Genomic DNA, 18,572 nt, shown 5'->3' with positions numbered 1-18,572 from the left:
TTTACACAATGTGCTTAAAATTGTGTGCCAGTTTCACTCCCAGCTGCTCATATTATTTGGTGAGTTGCTGTCCATGTATTTAAATTCAGAATCCAACTAGGAGTTGTTTGGCCCTGCATCACACAGTGTAATTAGCACACAAAGTGATCTTCGGCATGTACAATAAAGATTATTCTAAGTTGGTGTAGTAATCATATTTATTATGGCTCAGAATTGGGGAGGACATTGTACATTGTCAAGAAATGGTGCAATAACATTACAAAGGGATACAAGAATAACATTCTTTCCTCATCTTTATATGTCCCCGGTGACTAAAACATATTACACATATGCAGTGTTGCTGATACAACTTCCAGCCAAACATGGTCACTTGTTTAATAGCTGTGATTCTCAATGGTGGGATAGCTAGTGTATTTGCTAATGCTTATATGGAAGCAAAATTCTTACCCCAAAACACATCCCCTGTCTCTGTTGGTGTGCCAGGAGCAGAGAGATTCCATTAATATAAACTTCACTTTAAAAAAAAAAGATTTTGGGGGGGGGGGTGAAACTTATATAGATACATCTGTGTATAGATAAGCCTCGACTTGCGACTACAATTGAGCGCAAAATTTCTCCTGTTCAGTGAGACAGTAGTTAAATGAGTTTACCCCATTTTATGACCTTGCCTGCTGCAGTTGTTAAATGAATCACTGCAGTTGTTAAGTCTCACGCTCCCATCAGAGTTTGAATCTGCGGGGGAAGATGAGCTGGAACAAGAGCCGACAGAGAGTGAGAGGGTGGCTCCATTGGCCTTGGAGGAAAGTCGGGAAGGGCAGAGTCAGCCCAGGTAAGGATTTTCAGAATTAGAAAGACTTGCAGACAGGGAGGATCAAGAGAGACAGAGCTCGGCGAAGAGCAAGGACCACCCCCTCCTGATCCTAGAGCACAGAGAGAAGAGAGAAGGCGAGAACAACGCAGACTGAGCCAGCTACGAGAAAGTAGAGTGCCCTGCCCCCCCTTCACAAGGCACACCTGGGGACTGAGATGTAAGGAGGTGATGTGCGAAGGGACATTTGTCAGGAATAAGTGTTGAATTTGTGGAGCCTTGTGTGCACTTGCCGATTCCTGAGGGTTACTGTATGGCTAAACCTGGATTGCTGGCCCTGGTTACTGTTTGGCTAATGTGGCTTACTGGACTGCTGGCCCTGGTTACTGTTTGGCTAACCTGGCTTACTGGACTACTCTCAGCCAGTGGCTGCTGAAGGTGCGTGTGAGAGCTTTGCTCAGAGATGGGTGTCACATACTGTAACAACTGGTTCGTCCATCACCGGAAATTATAAGCACGTACACACGTGCGCACACTTCACGCACGTATGTGCCTTCCACACATGCATGCAGTATCAAAACAATTCCCTCATGCATGCCTTCCGCACATATGTGCAGCATCAAAACACAGCAATTCGCTCGCATGCGCCTTCTGCACATGCATGCAGCATCAAAAATACAGCCTTATAGGATGGGATTGCACCCTGGTGGGGGTGGGAGTGGGCCCACCCCTTAGAGCACAACTACCAGTCCGCCCGACCCAGTCCCAACCGGGAGCAGCCCACCACTGGCTTTGCTCCAGGACCTGTAGTAAATAGTTGACATTCGGGGGCAAAGTTGGATCAATAAAGGGGAGTTAGACCGGCTCTTTGGCTGTGTTGCTTGCGTGCCACGCCACAGGTCATCACATTCAGTTAGTAACAAGGTTAGGAAGTGAATTTGACTTCCCCATTGGCTTTGCTTGTCAGTAGGTCACAAAAGGTGATCACATGATCCCAGGACACTGCGGCCGTCATAAATATGAGTCAGTTGCCAAGCATCTGAATTTTGATCATGTGACCATGGAGATGCTACAACAGTTGTAAGTGTAAAAAACTATCATAAGTCACTTTTTCCACGGTCATTGTTAATTTCGAAAGATCACTAAAGAATATTGTAAGATGAGTACTACCTTTAGGGGTTCTTTTTGGCAGTTGCCCTAAAAAACTCCCATCCTAATTATAGTTTGATATCATCTGGAGGTATCCTGATATAAACCCCAACTACTATAGATATCAGGCCTGCAGCCATCTTTTCTTTTGGAACTTTGGCCTGCCACACTTTCTATTATTCTACTATGCATTTTCTATTGTGGGAAAATGGGAGGGGGGATTGTACGGAGTTAGATGCTTTGTAGCCATAACAAAATTCTTTCTAGAAAGCCAAGGTCATCCTTTGTCCTTACACCTCTGCACCTGACTGGAACTGGATGGGTGGAATTGCCAGCATGGCAGTGGGAGATTGGACCATGTGATGGACTTGTGGGTGTGGGGGCAAGATCTTGAACTTTCAACTAGATGGGGAAAACAGAGAAGTTTTCAGATTTGGCTTTTCCCACAAGTGCCAACATGGCTCTCTTAATAAATTGGAACTTTGAGCAATACTTTGCCTTGGACTCTGATTTAATTTTGGATGCTATTTGGAACCCTGACAATAGGTACAGTTTTGCGTAGCTTCCATTCTTGGCCAAAGGCAAATTAATTGTGTCAAAAATGGCTTGTTTCTTAATATATATTTGCAAAACCTCTGATTTTATCTATCATTGCTTTTTTTAAGTATTGCTAGAACCAATGCATAGTGCTAACAATACTTGGAACCATGCCCTGAAAAGGAATTATCTTTAAAAAAAACATTTTCCATTCATCGGGTGAGTTTGATACCACAGTTTTCAGCACATGAATTTTGGAAATAATCACTCCAACTACATTAAATACAGGATGTTAAAAAAGAAATTGGGCTCAGAAAGGTCAAGGAAGTCAAATACTTCTGACAATGGTCATCTTTAAACAACACTTTTTAGGATTGTCTCTTTGGGTTGATCTCCGTTAGCTCCCTGCAGATGATTCAAGAGGATGGGAGAATTGCCTTAGTGCTCTCCTTGGGGTTCTAATCTTTCGGTGTGACTATAGATCAGGGGTGTCAAACCCAAGACCCGGGGACCAGATCTGATATGGGGGTGCTTAGAACTGGCCCATGGGGCTGCCCCAGGAACAGCAAAGGAGCAGCCTGCAGTGCCCCTGCCAGCAAAAACAGAGCTTGGGAGGGCTGTGCATGGCCCTCCTGGGCTCTGTTTTCAGCTGTGACAGCCTCCTGCTGCACTCTGTCAGCGAAAGCAGAGCTTGGTGTGCCACGTGTGACCTCCTTGAGCTCCGTTTTCTCTAGCAGAGGGTGGTAGGAGGCCATCGCAGCTGAAAACAGAGCTCAGGAGCCCCTTTTCACTGGCAGATCACTCGGGCCACCACAGATGCCCCTGGCACGAGTGACGTCAAGCTGGCCATGCCCACCTCAGCCACGCCCAACCCTGCCCTCAAGGCCAAACACAACCCTGATGTGGCCCTCAATAAAATCGAGTTTTATACCCCTGCTATAGATGGTGCAGGAAGAAACAAGCTGCATCCGTTAAACAAAGTAATTTCTTTGGACAATAGGAGGCACAAAGTTGCGTTTTTCCATGGATGAGTTCCAGAAGCATTGCTCTCCCTTCCTAGTTATAACCTGGCTCTGAAAACATGGGTGTTGGAATCAGACATGACGTTTCATTTATAAAATTTATTTGCTGCCCGTCTTGTATCCAACAACTCTGGGGCAGCTGGCAACACAAAAATGTTGAGGACGACAAAAGGAAAAAAATGTCACAAGCACTAAATTTCTAATTCTCCAGGTAGACTATATATCAGGGGTGTCAAATTCACGGCCCGCGGGCTGGATGCGTCATGCACTGGCTATACCCACACCCAGTTTAGCGAAGGGGGGAGTCATGTGACAGCAAGTGACGCCGTGAGTTTGACACCCCTGCTATAGATGATGCAGGAAGAAATGAGCCACAGTCATTAAACAAAGTACCATATTTTTCGGAGTATAAGAGGCTCTGAAGTATAAGACGCACTTAGATTTTGGGGAGGAAAACAAAGGGGGGGGGGAAATCTGCTTCTGCCTCCCAGCAATTTGCCTCCTTGCAACAATCAGCAAACAGCACAGACAATATACATTGTTTGTAGTGTTACATTTCAGACTACACTTATACAGATGCTGTTAAAATTGATGTGCTTTCTGGAAGTATAGTTATTCTCTGCTATTTAAAAAAAGATACAATAGCACAGGGCCTCTTCAGATCAAGCATTTACTTTAAAAAGCTTATTTTGTTAAGCTGTCTAGAACAATAATAAAGCAGTCTTTAAAAAATAAGTCTAATAATTTGAACATTCTATAAGCATTTATAGTTATTGACTTACTTTCTTGCAGCAAACAGCCTGATTAGCACAAGAAAAAAAAAATCTGTTTCTGTCTCCCAGGATTTGCCTCATGGAGCAAACAGCAAGTTTCACTTTCAGTTTAAGTGAGCCTCCCGATCATCAGCTGTTTCAGGCTGCAGGGATTGCTATAGCCTATTGCAGCCTCCGCAAGCCCCATTTTCCCCATTTGCTGCAAGGAGGCAAATTGCTGGGAGACAGATGGGGAACAGTGGGTGGGTGGGGCTACATTCAGTGTATAAGACGCACCCAAATTTTCATCCTCTTTTGGGGGGGGGGAATGATGCATCCTATACTCCGGAAAATGCAGTAGTTTGTTTGGATAAAGTGATGCACAAAGTTGGGTTTTTCCATGGATGGGTTCTAGAAGTGTTACTCTCTCTTCCTACTCATAGCCTGGCTCTGCAAACTGTGGGCATTGGGATCGGAAGTGAGTTTTTATTTATAAAATGTACTTGCTGCCCGTCTCGTGTCTCCAACAATTTCTGGGGCGGCTGACAACACAAGAATGTTGAGGACCATAAAGGGGAAAAAACGTCACAAGCACCTGCCTGGTAGCTGGTTGAAGAAACTGATTGTCCTCTGCAACTCCACCTCGCTTGACCTGTGGCTAAGCAGCTACTGAAGTCCTTCTAGAAAGCATTGCTGGGCTAATGTCCTAGTGCAGAGAAAACAGGCCAGTCATTGAAACATCAAATCACCTGCGCTCACAGGAAGACCCCCTGATGTCGCCAAGGTGCCCCTTCTCAGGTTTTCAGGAGCAGGAATCCCGCCATGCTCAGGCCAACTGTGTTCTGTCTCACTGCGGCCCCTTGCACCAGTTCAAACCACATCAAGTCCCCCTTCTCCAGCTCCACCAGGGCGAAGACAGTTGTGTAGCCACCACTGGATTTCCTCTTCTTGTTGTTTATGAGAGTCATTCTGTGGCCGTTGCTGAAGACCAGTTGTCCCAAGGCAGGTCCTGGAGGAAACTCGGCACCTACTGCCACCATATAAACCCCGTGATGAGATGCCTTGAAGTAGCCGTGTTCGTGAGAGTAACCACCTCCGTAGTTAAGGTAGGTGTGGTTAAGGACAGAGGGCTCTTCTTTATCCTCAGCATATTGCACATAGAAAGCCACCGCTGGGCCTGGAGGTAAGAAAAATGAAAAATTAAGGGATGCAAACAGAATTCCACATAACTGTAACTGTAGACATTCCAGTGATCTAGTGAATTTTGTTCCGATCCAGATTGTGATTCCCAGTTTTCCCCAGTCATCTAAGACTGTCTCCATCTCCCTCTTCCCATCCTTGTTTGCTCCTCAAATATATTCTATATCAGTGATGGCTAACCTTTTTGTCATCACGTGCTGAAAGTGTGACAGTGGGCATGCCCCCACACTCATAATGCAATGCGTGTGACCCCCCCCCACATGCCCCACCCCCATGTGTGTACACGCGCACACACACCTGCACTCCCCCGCCCCCACTCTGTGCATGCGCCCCTCGCCCCTCACCCATTTTTGGCTTTCAGGTTGGTGCAGGTCCAAAATGGGGCGCAGGGGGGATGCAAGGCCCTAAAATGCATTGTGATCCCACCCATACATGCGGCCCACCTCTGCATATACATGTGTGCATCCCCCTGAATGCACCCTGCACATGCGCAGCAGAGACCAAAAGACCATCTGATGACCTCCACTATGGCAGAAGCGGTCATCAAGGTACTACAGAGACTTTTCTCCACGCACGGCCTGCCCGATGTCTTGGTCTCGGACAACGGCCCCCAATTCACGGCCATGCAATTTGAGATCTTCCTAGCAGCTATGGGAATCAGGCATGTCCTGGTCGTGCCATTCCATCCGGCTTCCAATGGTCAGGCGAAGAGAATGGTGAGATCTGCAAAAGAGGCCCTCTCTAGAATGGGTCCGGGAGATTGGCAAACACGGGTTGACCATTATTTGCTAATTCAGCACATCACACCCAGTGCCATTACAGGGAGAAGCCCCTCTGAGCTTCTCATGGGTCGCCGACTAAGGTCCCACTTAGACCGGCTGCACCCCAATTATTCTGCCTCATTGCCCCCAGACTCCACAAGCAAGATTTGGACATTTAGCGTGGGCTATGCCCACAACTATGCTGGGGGAACTCTGTGGATTCCTGCCACAGTGATAGGCATCACTGGCCCTCGCTCTTACCTCCTAGAGCTCGAGGACGGTAGGAATTGGAGAAGGCATATTGACCAATTCTGTGGCTGCCTCTCCAACTCCACTCTTAGACAGCCAGAGGTAACTCCTGCATGAGTTAGCCAAAGCTCTACCCAAACAGAGCAAGCACTCACTCCTTCCATGGCCAGCTCAAGCCCAAGGGTACCAGGAAACTTATCTGGTTTTGTTGCAGGCCTGCAGGGAGCTCCGAGCGAACTAGCTCTAGAAGCTCTAGCCGCAGCCTGTGAAAGGTTCCAGGAGCTTCCACCAAGCGGAGCTGCAAAGCAAACAGGTCCGTCCGACCTGTCCAAGGAAACCCCTCCTACTGATCTGCGCAGGTCAGGCAGCACTACCCAAAAGCCCACCTACCTGCGTGATTATGTAACAAGTAGGATTGTTCCATCCAAGATGGGAGGGGTGTTAGATACTTGCTCTAACTACAGTGGTTTCCACCAAGGTCCTCTGTTCCGGTGGGAACAGAGGTTTAATCCTATTGGTCGAAGGGTCGAAGCTCCCTATAAAAGGGCTGCTGTCAGACTCAACCTTTGCTGGATTGTTCTCACTTGTTGTACTTAATAAAGAGCTGTTGTTACTGTTAAGCCTGTGTGTGCCTATCCATTACCCAATCTAACAATACCCATTAAACAAAATAGTTTGTCTGGAGAATATGATGCACGAAGCACAACTATTGGTGCTTAGTGTATGGGTAAATACAACTCTCAGCACCTGCCCTGTAGTGGTGGAGTTATCCATAAAAAGATCAACCCTGTCCAAACAGGATTTTTTTTTCTCATCCAAAAGGTGGGAAAAGGATCATATTTCCTTTCCTCATTCTATGAAGGAGAAAAACAAAGGCCTCTAGGAAACAGACAAAACACAGTTTACTTCTGGGATTAGACCCACAACTCAACTACCCAAAGCGAAGCACGAGAAGTCCTGAAAACCTCCCACCCAACCTTGTCTCAGTAAAGGAATCCCTTATGCCACTAGACTTGACATTTTGGGCTTGGACAACTTAGAACTTCACCGTCTTCCATCCAATCTAAGCGTAGTACATAAAATTATTTGCTACAACATCCTACCTATCAATGACTACTTCAGCTTCAACCACAACAATACATGAGCAACTTAAGGTAAATCGCTCCAAACCTGATTGCAAAAGATACGACTTCAGCAACAGAGTGGTCAATGCCTGGAATGCCTTGCCTGACTCTGTGGTTTCTTCCCCAAATCCCCAAAACTTTAACTGTCTACTGTCGACTTTACCCCATTCCTAAGAGGTCTGTAAGGGGTGTGCATAAGTGCACCAATGTGCCTACCGTCCCTGTCCTAATTTTTCCTTTTATTCGTGTCCATTTCATGTATTCAAAATCATGTTTATACTTGTATCTGTTACCTTATACATGCTTGACGAAATAGATAAAAATAAAAAAGGAAGTGGACATCACTTTGCAACAAAGAGTCCTGCAATGCCAACTGGGAAGCAGTCAGTTCAGCTTGGGAAAAGGAAGATGGCCAGGAGATGTCGCTGCTACAAAGCAAAATAACTTCTCCAGAGAAGAAAAATACTTGAAACTCAGACTTTAATCAGACGGCTTCCTCAAGATTCCTTTTAGCTGTTGCCATCTTATTGATAAGCTCCAACTTTTTTGGTAAACTGGGTGGTTATTTTCCTAAGCTTTTTAAAAACTCTGGATCATTACCTCTACCTATTTATTAGAGAGAGATATTGAAAGCTAACCAAGGGCATAGGGTACATTTTTCACTCTGAATCTCTGGTACAACATGCTTTTGTATTTGTTGTTGTTAGTTGCAAAATCGTGTCTGACTCATTGCGACCCCATGGACAACATTCCTACAGACCTTCCTGTCCTCTACCATCCTCTGGAGTCCATTTAAGCTCACCCCAACTACTTGGGTGATTCTATCTAGCCACCTCATTCTCTGCCGTCCCCTTCTTCTTTTGCCCTCAATCGTTCCCAGCATGAGGCTCTTCTCTAGTAAGTCCTTCCTTCTCATTAGGTGGTCAAAATATTTGAGTTTCCTCTTCAGGATCTGGCCTTCTAAAGAGCAGTCAAGATGGATCTCCTCTAGGACTGACCGGTTGGATCGCTTTGCAGTCTAAGGGCCTCGCAAGAGTCTTCTCCAGCACCATAGTTCAAAGGCCTCCATTCTTTGGCACTCAACCTTCCTTATGGTCCAACTTTCACAGCCATACATTGCAACTGGGAAAACCATAGCCTTGACTATACACACTACTGTTGGCAGGGTAATGTCTCTGCTTTTTAGTATGCTGTCTAGAATTGCCATAGCTTTCCTCCTCAGGAGCAAGCATCTTTTAATTTCTTGGCTGCAGTCTCCATCTGCGGTGATCTTGGAGCCCAGGAAAATAAAATCAGTCACTTCCTCCATTTCTTTCCCATCTATTTGCCAGGAATTGAGAGGGCTGGATTGCCATGAACTTAGTTTTCTTAATGTTGAGTTTCTAGCCAACTTTTGTACTCTCCTTCTTCACCCGCATCATGAGGCTCTTCAGTTACTCTTCGCTTTCTGCCATTAATGTGGTATCATCTGCATATCTAAGTTTTTTGATATTACTCCCAGCAATCTTAATCCCAACTTTTGATTCGTCTAGCCCTGCCTTTCTCATGCTTATAAGTTAAATAGGCAGGGCAACAGTATACAGGCTATTTCATCCCAGCAGAGCAAAGTGCATTTGTAGATTACATTCAAAGCTTCGTGTTCTCTTTGTATTTGATTATATAGTGCTTGATCATTCTATTCTATCTCCCCAAACAGACACTGAAACTGAAAATGTGCATTAGTGGTAAATAGATCCAGGTATTTGACAAAATTTCCTTTTTTAACCGAATCATTTCCTCGGCATTTCCCTTCTGAGATGCACTACAGCTAGTCCTCAACTTATAATCACAGCTGGGGCTGGAATGTGCCTCACTGGAATGCAGGTAACTAAGTGACACTAAGCACCACAGTTGAACCCTGAGCTACAAATACCGTATTTTTCGGAGTCTGAGAGGCTGCGGAGTATAAGATGCACCTTAGTTTTTGGGGAGGAAAATGAGAAGAAAAAAAATTCTGCCTCTGCCTACCAGCATCCATGGTATTCAGCTGGCTAGCTTCCTGACTTGGACCACATAGTAGAAGGTCAGCCAATGAATAGGCATAGCAACTAAGTCAGCCAGTGAGGGCTATTTGGACTCTGAAACAGTATTTGCTGTGTGAGCAACAAGGAGACAGGAAGGAGCCTGGCTTAGCTGAGAACTGAAAGTGAAACTGCTCGTGTTTTGCTTGTATTTACTGCTACCTTGGAAAACCTGCTTTTGGTAATGTATTGTATATTATTATTATTTTGAATCCTGCTGAATCAGTTACTGTGCTTTCTGAATGTGATGGCTGCTGCAAACTCTGACCAGCCAGGTCAGCTTCACCACTTATTGCAGCCTGATTCAGCACAGCTGATTGGCGGGTGGATCGGACTGCAGGAATACCACCAATCAGCTCTTCCAGGCTGCAGGGATTGCCACAGACCATCACTACCTCCATGCCTCATGTTTTTGGCCTCAGTGGGGAGGGAGGCTACATTCGGTGTATAAGACGCACTCAAATTTTCACCCTTTTTGGGGGGGAAAGGTGCATCTTATACTCCGTAAAATACGGTATTCTCTTCTGTTGCTATCATCCAACTTGTCTGGCCATCCAGCTCAGTGCTTCATGATCTTGACAAAACCCAGTTGTGAATGCATGACAGTAGTTTGGTTCAGGCTTTTGCTGAGGCTGTAATGCAAGTAGGCCTTAAGAATGTGACCTTTAACATATATAGTGCTTGCATAGAATAGGAATGTGACCTTTTAACAGAGTGCTTGCACAGGATATTGGCCGACCACAGTATCTGAATAACCATTCCTATAGCTTAAAATATCGCTTGCATAGGATGTTGGTTAACCGCAGATATTTGACTGTTTGATTGTTATATGGCAGATGTTAGCCCACCTTTTGCTGTGACGCAGTTGTTATTCGCTTTTTGTGGAAAATTACTGAAATGTATGTGTCCACTCCCCCGCCCTTGAAAATCTATACAATAAAAGGGTTTGTACAGAACATGTCAGGAGGAATGTAACTTACACTCTCCAGGCATCCTGTGCCTGCCTATTTCGAACTAACTCTTTGTGTAGTGTCTTAATTTGCGGCCTTCGTCCACGTGTGGACCCTCCAAATTCCCGGTGAGGACCGGGGCTCGTTCTCCCACCCAAGGGAGAACCCTGAAGGCCCAGACAGGCGAATCCGGACTCGAGTGTGTTGCAGATCTCGTTGCAACATCTGGGGGCTCGTCCGGCTGATTGTCCTGTCTTAGGCGCCTTCGTGGGCACGATCGTTGTCTAGCGGTGTGCTCTCCTTCACTCCTGTGACCTTACCCGGCCGGAAGCGCCACTGTGCACACGTAAGTCATGGGCTCCTCGGGCTCAAAAGCTTCTGCTCATCACCGAGAGGAGCTTTTCGCTCTCGTGAAGCGTTCAAATTGTCTCCAAAAGATTAATGGCACTACTGTCTACCCGCTTTCTAAAAAATCTATCGCTTACTCTTTATCCTAATTCTCCTTCAGACGATTCTTCCGTTTCTTTTGTTCCTAATCCTTCTCCTTCGGACGAAACCCTGAAGGTTTCACCACCTCCTTATGAGGCCCCCAAAGTCTCCGTCGCTTCCTCCGCTCCCCCGGCGGAGATTTTTGCTTCCTTTCCTACTGAAACTCCTACTGACTTTCCTGACGTAGATCCACGGGCTGGTTCCTTTTCTGCCTTTGTTGCCTTGTATGTATGTATGAAATGAAGGAAGTTCCTACTAAAGGTTTGCCTTCAACCTGAGTAAAAACCCTTTGCACATTTTTCTGACCAACCTACTCTATTAGTCCTAAAGTAAAAACCTGGCCTCCAGAAGGCAGTTTTGATTTAGATTTTGTCAACAAATTTGCTGATTTTTTGGCCACCATCAGATGAATCAAGGCCCCCCCCCCCAGATGCAAATGATGTGTTAATGAAAGTTTCCATACATCTTGGATCTTTAAAAATATGCCAGCATGAGCCACCCTAGAACCCTGGCTGAATGCAAACAATGTGTGGACAAACATCTCTGTACATTGTTTTTATACATCTTGATATTTAAAAATGCCAGCGCGTGCTGGGATATCAAGATAGAATTTGGATCTTTAAAAATTAGCCAGCGTCCGTTGGCAGATCCACATTAGAAACGAACACCCCAGGGCAGAGACAGGCATTAACTATCTAGTGCTTAAGGAGATAGAACAGCCGGGTCACTTCAAGCAAAAGTAAGAAATTTAGCAGGTAACAAAAAGGTAAAGCCTGTCTGAATGGAAGACCTAGGTAATTGGACTTGATTAATTTGATGTAATATCTGTTAAGAAATTCTTAGGTGTGCATCTATATATTGCTCTCTGAGTTTTCACATGCTTGGAGAACGAGCCATGGTATTTGTGCATGTATGTGTGTGTGTGTGATTATCTCCAGACCTGGAGGGAAGTTGAGATCCTTTAATAATAGAAAATGGAGCTCATTGGCTTATGTACAGCTCCCTGAAGTAATTGTAATAACTGCCTTGCATGAAGAAAGAATGAAATGGGATTTTTATATGTGAAATTAATGATTGTAGTGTAAATGTGAGTAGGTTGATGGTAAAAGTTGGTATGAATGGTTATTTGTTTGAGATGGTATAGGTTTCCTGCCTAGGCAGGGGGTTGGATTGAAGGACCTCTAGGGTCCCTTCCAACTCTGTTATTGTATTGTATTGTATTGTATTGTATTGTATGAATTGTAGCTTGTTTTAATAAAGCATGACTGCATAAAATGTTATAGTTTTTTTTGTTCCAACCTTTTTTGTTTGAAAGGAGTTATTTTGCTAATTAATTTATGGCAGCTATTGGGGAATTTTTGTTTGGATTTGTCCGTTTTTGTCTGCCGCTATTTAAAGTTTTTTATTTGATTTATTTTTTCCTTTTTTGTGCCCTTGCCACAGTTCAAAAGATTAATGAGATTTTGAGCATTCCATTTGTGGTTTGCGTAACTTGTCAGCTAATTCTTTTGATGTTTTTTTTTAAAGACAACAGACTCCGTTTTAAAATGTTTCGCCATTTTTTTAGGCAGTTAAATTAATAACCTTGGGTTTTTTGTAGAAATTGGACTGATTTTATTAACATTATTTTTTCTATTCCAAAATTTGATTTTTTTATTTTTTTTATTTTTAAAATAATTTTTTTTCAGTGTTTTTTACTTGACTATGTGGTTTGTATGACTTTTTTCCTTGCCTATTGTTCTCAATTCTTTGCTTTCATAAGACTGTTTTTTTTTTTGGATGGAAGATGAAATTGTTTATAAGGACTCTTATGAAAGTTTCCTACCTTGCAATATTGTTGTTTTTGTAACACTGAAAATTGTTTTTTGCTATTTTATTTTTTCACATTTTTTTAATAAGCTTTTTAACTATATTTTTGACTTTTATTATGTGTGTCCATTTATTTTTAATTTTTTAGAAACTATGTTTTTTTTTCTTTATATTTATTTTTGATTATTTTTTTTCATCAAAATGCCTGGGGACTGGCACAATTTTGCCATATGCCACTCAACCAGGCCAAGCAAATTGTTTTATTTTGTTCCCAGTGTTTTGGGGCATCCCCCTCTGGGGACAAAGAAGTTAATTTTTATGATTTGGCCTCTAATCACTATGGCAAATGGATGTCACCTATGTTTTCTTTTTTTTTGGCTTTTTAGAAATAAATTTATTTAGTTAGTTAGGGGGTTGGACTAGAAGACCTCCAAGGTTTTTTCCAACTCTATTATTGTATTATTATTGTATTATTTATTTTTTAATTTTTGGCCACATTTTTTCATTTTTTTTTAGCCTTTATTGCCTTGGGCAAACTTTTTTTAAAAAAAACTGACAATGGCCTGGCCTATTTTTTATTGGCCTTTTTGTAATTTTGTACTAATTGCACCACTTTTAATTTTTTGGGTTTTTCCTTATAATTCCACAGGTTAAGCCATTGTGGAACATGTTAATTGGTCCTTCAGGGACTGTTTTTTCAAACATATAAAAAAGGAGGGATTTTGGGTACCTAGTAATTTGGTGTACCCCAATTTGGCTAATTTGGCATAGGTAACACAATAGATTTAAAAAGTTTGTTTGCCTCCCCCGCAAGGGGGACGAGGATATGCTGTGCTTGTTTTTACAGATTTTTATGGATTCTAGTACGTGATGTTTGTCTAGACAAGAATATTGTCGTACCAGTTCCCAAATCCAGTTCCAGAGATGACCAAGATGACTTTACAGACAGCACAGTGGCCAATACGATCTTGCCAAAATAGCTGTCCAGTGATATGAAAAACCAAAAACCACCAAAGCAGTGCTGAAACAACGACACGACAACTTATGTGCTGCCATTTTTGCCAAGTTTTTAGTCATCATTAGTCATCATTTGTTTATGTTTATTTGTTTTGTCATTTCACCAAAAAACTCATTTGAACAGTGACTGCAATAAAAATCTATGGGTGCAACTAACATTACACACACTGACTTGAACTGTATATGAAACATTTGCTTTTTATATGCTTGGATCCTGTTTGAATTTTGCCTGCAGTAATTCAACACTTCATTGGTTCGAATTATAAGACTATCTTTCATTGAGGATTAATTGCTTATGATCCTCCCTCTGATGCAATTGTTTTGTATATATTGATAGTAGCAGTTCCTAAAAATGTAACATGTGTTAAAGTAGTTAACTGTATATTTTTAAGTAGTAAGCCTTATTGTCTCTTATTTCTTCCTCCTATTTTGCTCTTAATAACAGTCATGCCTTTCCTAATGCTGATCCGGAGTGCTGGATGTGCCTTTTTTTTCCAACCACCATTTTATGAGGCCATAGGTTCTGCCGTACCTTTTACCAACAGCACCTCAGATGCCACCTGCCGGTGGTCTAATTCTTTTATAACAGTGTTTTCAATTGAAGGTCAAGGTTGTTGTATTGGATATGTACCCTATAACTTCTCTCAATATTGTATTAATGCCTCTACAGAATTGTATCATCAATGCACCCTTTATTTGTCTAAATCTCGAATGTCTTCCTCTGTCCAGTCATCCGCCATTTATGGGGGCTGGGTGACTTTGTTCTCCTCTAACCCCACAGTTGATCTTTCCAATTATTTTAAAGGATATTTTTTTATCCCCTCCAATGGTTTTGTTTGGGCCTGCTCCACTGGTGCTACTGCGTGTGTCAGTGGAGACATTTTAGCCTCACAAAGAGCCTTTTGTATTCAGATTTATCTTTTCCCAAAAATGTCTGTTTTTTCTAATAATGACTTTCTTTCTCAAATGGAAACACCTCAATATCTCCCACGAACAAAACGTGAGATAGTCACTACTATGACTTTGGCCCTTCTCTTGGGCCTAGGAGCCACTGGAGCAGCCACAGGCATCGCAGGAATGGTTGTGGCTGACCAACGAGTCCAAAAGCTCAGTGTTGAAATTGATGCCGATCTCAAACGCATTGAACAATCTATGGTTGCTCTTCAGAACTCTCTCACTTCACTATCTGAGGTTGTTTTACAGAATAGAAGGGGTTTGGATTTGCTGTTTTTAAAACAGGGCGGGTTGTGTGTAGCTTTGAAAGAAGAATGCTGTTTTTATACAGACAGTTCAGGCATTGTGCTTGATTCTATGGCAGAATTAAATACCCGATTAAAAGATAGAGAGTCAGAGCGCTCCAAGTCTCACATATGGTATCAAGGAATGTTCAATTTATCACCATGGCTAACAACCTTGCTTTCAGCACTTATAGGCCCTTTGATTTTGGTTTTGCTCGCTTGTATTATTGGTCCTTGTGTTATGGGAAAATTGCTTCGATTTTTGTGCAGCCGTTTAGGTGATATAGATAAAGAGGTTAATGCAACTAGAAAAGATCTAAACCTACTGCAAAACTTATTGCCCTCCTCGTATGACTCTTGCAAACAACCATTGCTGACATTTTCGGATTCCGATTCCGACACAGAAAGTGAGATTCAATTCCCGGATAAGGTGAGTGGTTCTTCTCGCTGCCTACCGGAGGGTGGGTCGTTAGAGGAATGCATAGCCTTAGAGGGATATTGACCTCTTTTTAATAATAAAAACAGAGGAGATGTGAATGCATGACAGTAGTTTGGTTCAGGCTTTTGCTGAGGCTGTAATGCAAGTAGGCCTTAAGAATGTGACCTTTAACATATATAGTGCTTGCATAGAATAGGAATGTGACCTTTTAACAGAGTGCTTGCACAGGATATTGGCCGACCACAGTATCTGAATAACCATTCCTATAGCTTAAAATATCGCTTGCATAGGATGTTGGTTAACCGCAGATATTTGACTGTTTGATTGTTATATGGCAGATGTTAGCCCACCTTTTGCTGTGACGCAGTTGTTATTCGCTTTTTGTGGAAAATTACTGAAATGTATGTGTCCACTCCCCCGCCCTTGAAAATCTATACAATAAAAGGGTTTGTACAGAACATGTCAGGAGGAATGTAACTTACACTCTCCAGGCATCCTGTGCCTGCCTATTTCGAACTAACTCTTTGTGTAGTGTCTTAATTTGCGGCCTTCGTCCACGTGTGGACCCTCCAAATTCCCGGTGAGGACCGGGGCTCGTTCTCCCACCCAAGGGAGAACCCTGAAGGCCCAGACAGGCGAATCCGGACTCGAGTGTGTTGCAGATCTCGTTGCAACACCCAGTGACAAAATCCAACATGCAAGTCCACTCCCAACATTCCCAGAAATGGCTACCAGTACCACAACCCTTGGCCTACATATCTGGTGTCCCCAAGGTTGGGAAACACAAAACTGAGATTTCAATGCAACCCACGGAAATTGGCAGTGGACATCTAAGGTTTCTGAATTTCCCCAGCATTACGGATCTTTTCCATCCAGAAACAAAAACTGAAAACCCACCTCCACCCATCAGTCTCTTCAGCAAAATTAACAGAATAACAGAGTTGGATGGGCCCTTGGAGGTCTTCTAGTCCAACCTTCTGCTCAAGCAGGAGAATCTATACCAATGATGGCTAACCTTTTTCCCATCACATGCCAAAAGCAGGGGGGGTGCAGGGGGGTCATGCACAGGCATGCCCACACCCATAATGTTATGCACACGACCCGCTTCAGGGAAGCCTCCTCAAGGCTCAGGAGGGCGAAAAACAGCCCTAAGAGCAAACCAGAAGTCCGTTCCTGAATTTCCAGTTTGCCCCTAGGGCCGGTTTTTCCTGCTCTGGATGCTTCAGGGAAGCCTCCGGAGGGTGAAAAACAGCCTTAAAAGAAGGCCGAAGTCAGCCGGCCAGCACATGCGCTCTGGAGCTGACAGGGCCTTGCATGCCCAAACAAATGGCTCCACATGCCACCTGTGGCATAGGTTCGCCATCACGGCCCTATACCATTTCAGACAAATGACTATTCAGTCTCTTCTTAAAAGCCTCCAGTGATGGAGCAATCAGAACTTCTAGAGGCAAGCCATTCCACTGATTATTTGTTCTGTCAGGAAATGTCTCCTTAGTTCTAGGTTGAATTTCTCTTTGATTAGTTTCCATTATTTCTTGTCCTGCCTTCTGGTGCTTTGGAAAATAAGTTGACCCCCTCTTCTTTGTGATAGCCGTTCAAATATTGGAGCACTGCTGTTCTGTCACCCCTAGTCCTTCTTTTCTCTAGAGTAGCCATACCCAATTTCTCAAACTGTTCTTCATATATTTTAGCCTCCAGATTTCTAATCATCTTTGTTGCTCTTTTCTGCACTCCCAGAGTCTCGACATCTTTTTTATAATATGGTGACGAAAACTGGATTCAGTATTCTAAGTGCGGTCTTACCAAGTCTTTATAAAGCAGTACTAATTCTTCATGTAATCTTGATTCTATTCCTCTGTTAATGTAAACTATGATTACATTGACTTTTTTGGCTGCCGCCGCACACTGCTGGCTCATATTTAAGTAATTGTCCACCAGGACTCCAAGATTCCTCTCACAGTTGCTGCTATTAAGCCAAGTTTCTGTATCTGAATATTTGGTTTTTCTTGCCTAAGTGTAAAACCTTACTTTTCTCTACCTTGACTTTCATTTTCTTAGTTAGGGCTACTCATCCCAGTCCAAGACGGGGAGAAGAAAATGGGAAGGAACCTGGCTGAGGAAAGAAGTGTTCAAAGTTTGTAAGGATCAATCTGGATCTTTTAGGGTTATGCTTTGTTCATATCCACCACCCCTCTCTTAAAATAGTTTTAAATAGCTTAAATAAAAGAAAACCCAACATCCAGATGTGTTTGTATACCAACCTATCATATTGTTGTGGCCTGCCGGCGGCTATCAAAACTGGCAGCACAGTCGGACAGTGAGGAGGTTGGGCAGGAACATGGGCCAATCCTGGGGGCTGAGGAAAGCTCAGACAAGGGCTCTGCATTGGAGGCAGAGAGGGAGCTAGACAGCAGTGAGGCAGAGGAACAGCTGGAGCCTGTTTCCAGTGTGCACATGTGCAGAACTGCCAGAAGACAAGAACAGCTAAGAAAGCAGGGTCAACTTGGGAGTAAAGCCACACCTTGGAGGTGATTGGCTATAGGAAACAAAAGAGGAGTGGGCTTTTGCAGGAAACAATTCGTTCCTTTGGTTATTTTAAGAGTGGAAAGTTCTGTTTGTGACTATAAGAGACTCTGTGCCAAGTGTTGCCTTGCCCTGAGTTTGGAAACTAGTGATCTGGCAGCTCTCCAAGCGAGATAAGGTTCGTGTTGATAAATATTCCTCTGAAAGACTGTTGGCCAAGCCTTGCTGACTGTGAATGAAAAGAATAAAATAAAAGAGTTTTTGCCAAGACCCAGACTCTGCTTCATGCTTTTTAAGGAAGCCTAGGCCATATGACAGTCCAGATGATACACAATTGTGGCTTATTTTATACAGATATAAGATATATGAGCAATTATTAATTCTAAGAATAAAATAACACTTAGTCTGCTGAGGTCTCAGCACCCACCCACAAATGCAGAACAAG

At 43.4% G+C, this 18,572-nt stretch overlaps 1 protein-coding gene across 1 annotated transcript in view; it reads right to left on the bottom strand.

Annotated features, from left to right (window-relative positions):
* Positions 1 to 179: 179 nt before the first annotated feature.
* The window catches only part of MMRN2 (multimerin 2), a 50,476-nt gene continuing 32,083 nt past the window's right edge, over positions 180 to 18,572 (bottom strand). The window contains exon 7 of the mRNA XM_081953799.1: positions 180 to 5,445. Within this exon, the coding sequence (XP_081809925.1) occupies positions 5,063 to 5,445 (383 nt within the window). The 3' untranslated portion in view covers positions 180 to 5,062. The remainder of the gene's footprint in view (positions 5,446 to 18,572) is intronic.

Source organism: Natrix helvetica (genome assembly GCF_964273705.1).
Source record: "Natrix helvetica genome assembly, chromosome: 5".
Classification (NCBI taxonomy): Eukaryota; Metazoa; Chordata; class Lepidosauria; order Squamata; family Natricidae; genus Natrix; species Natrix helvetica.
Note: the sequence above shows the minus strand (reverse complement) of the source record. Positions and strands in the feature narration are given on the sequence as shown.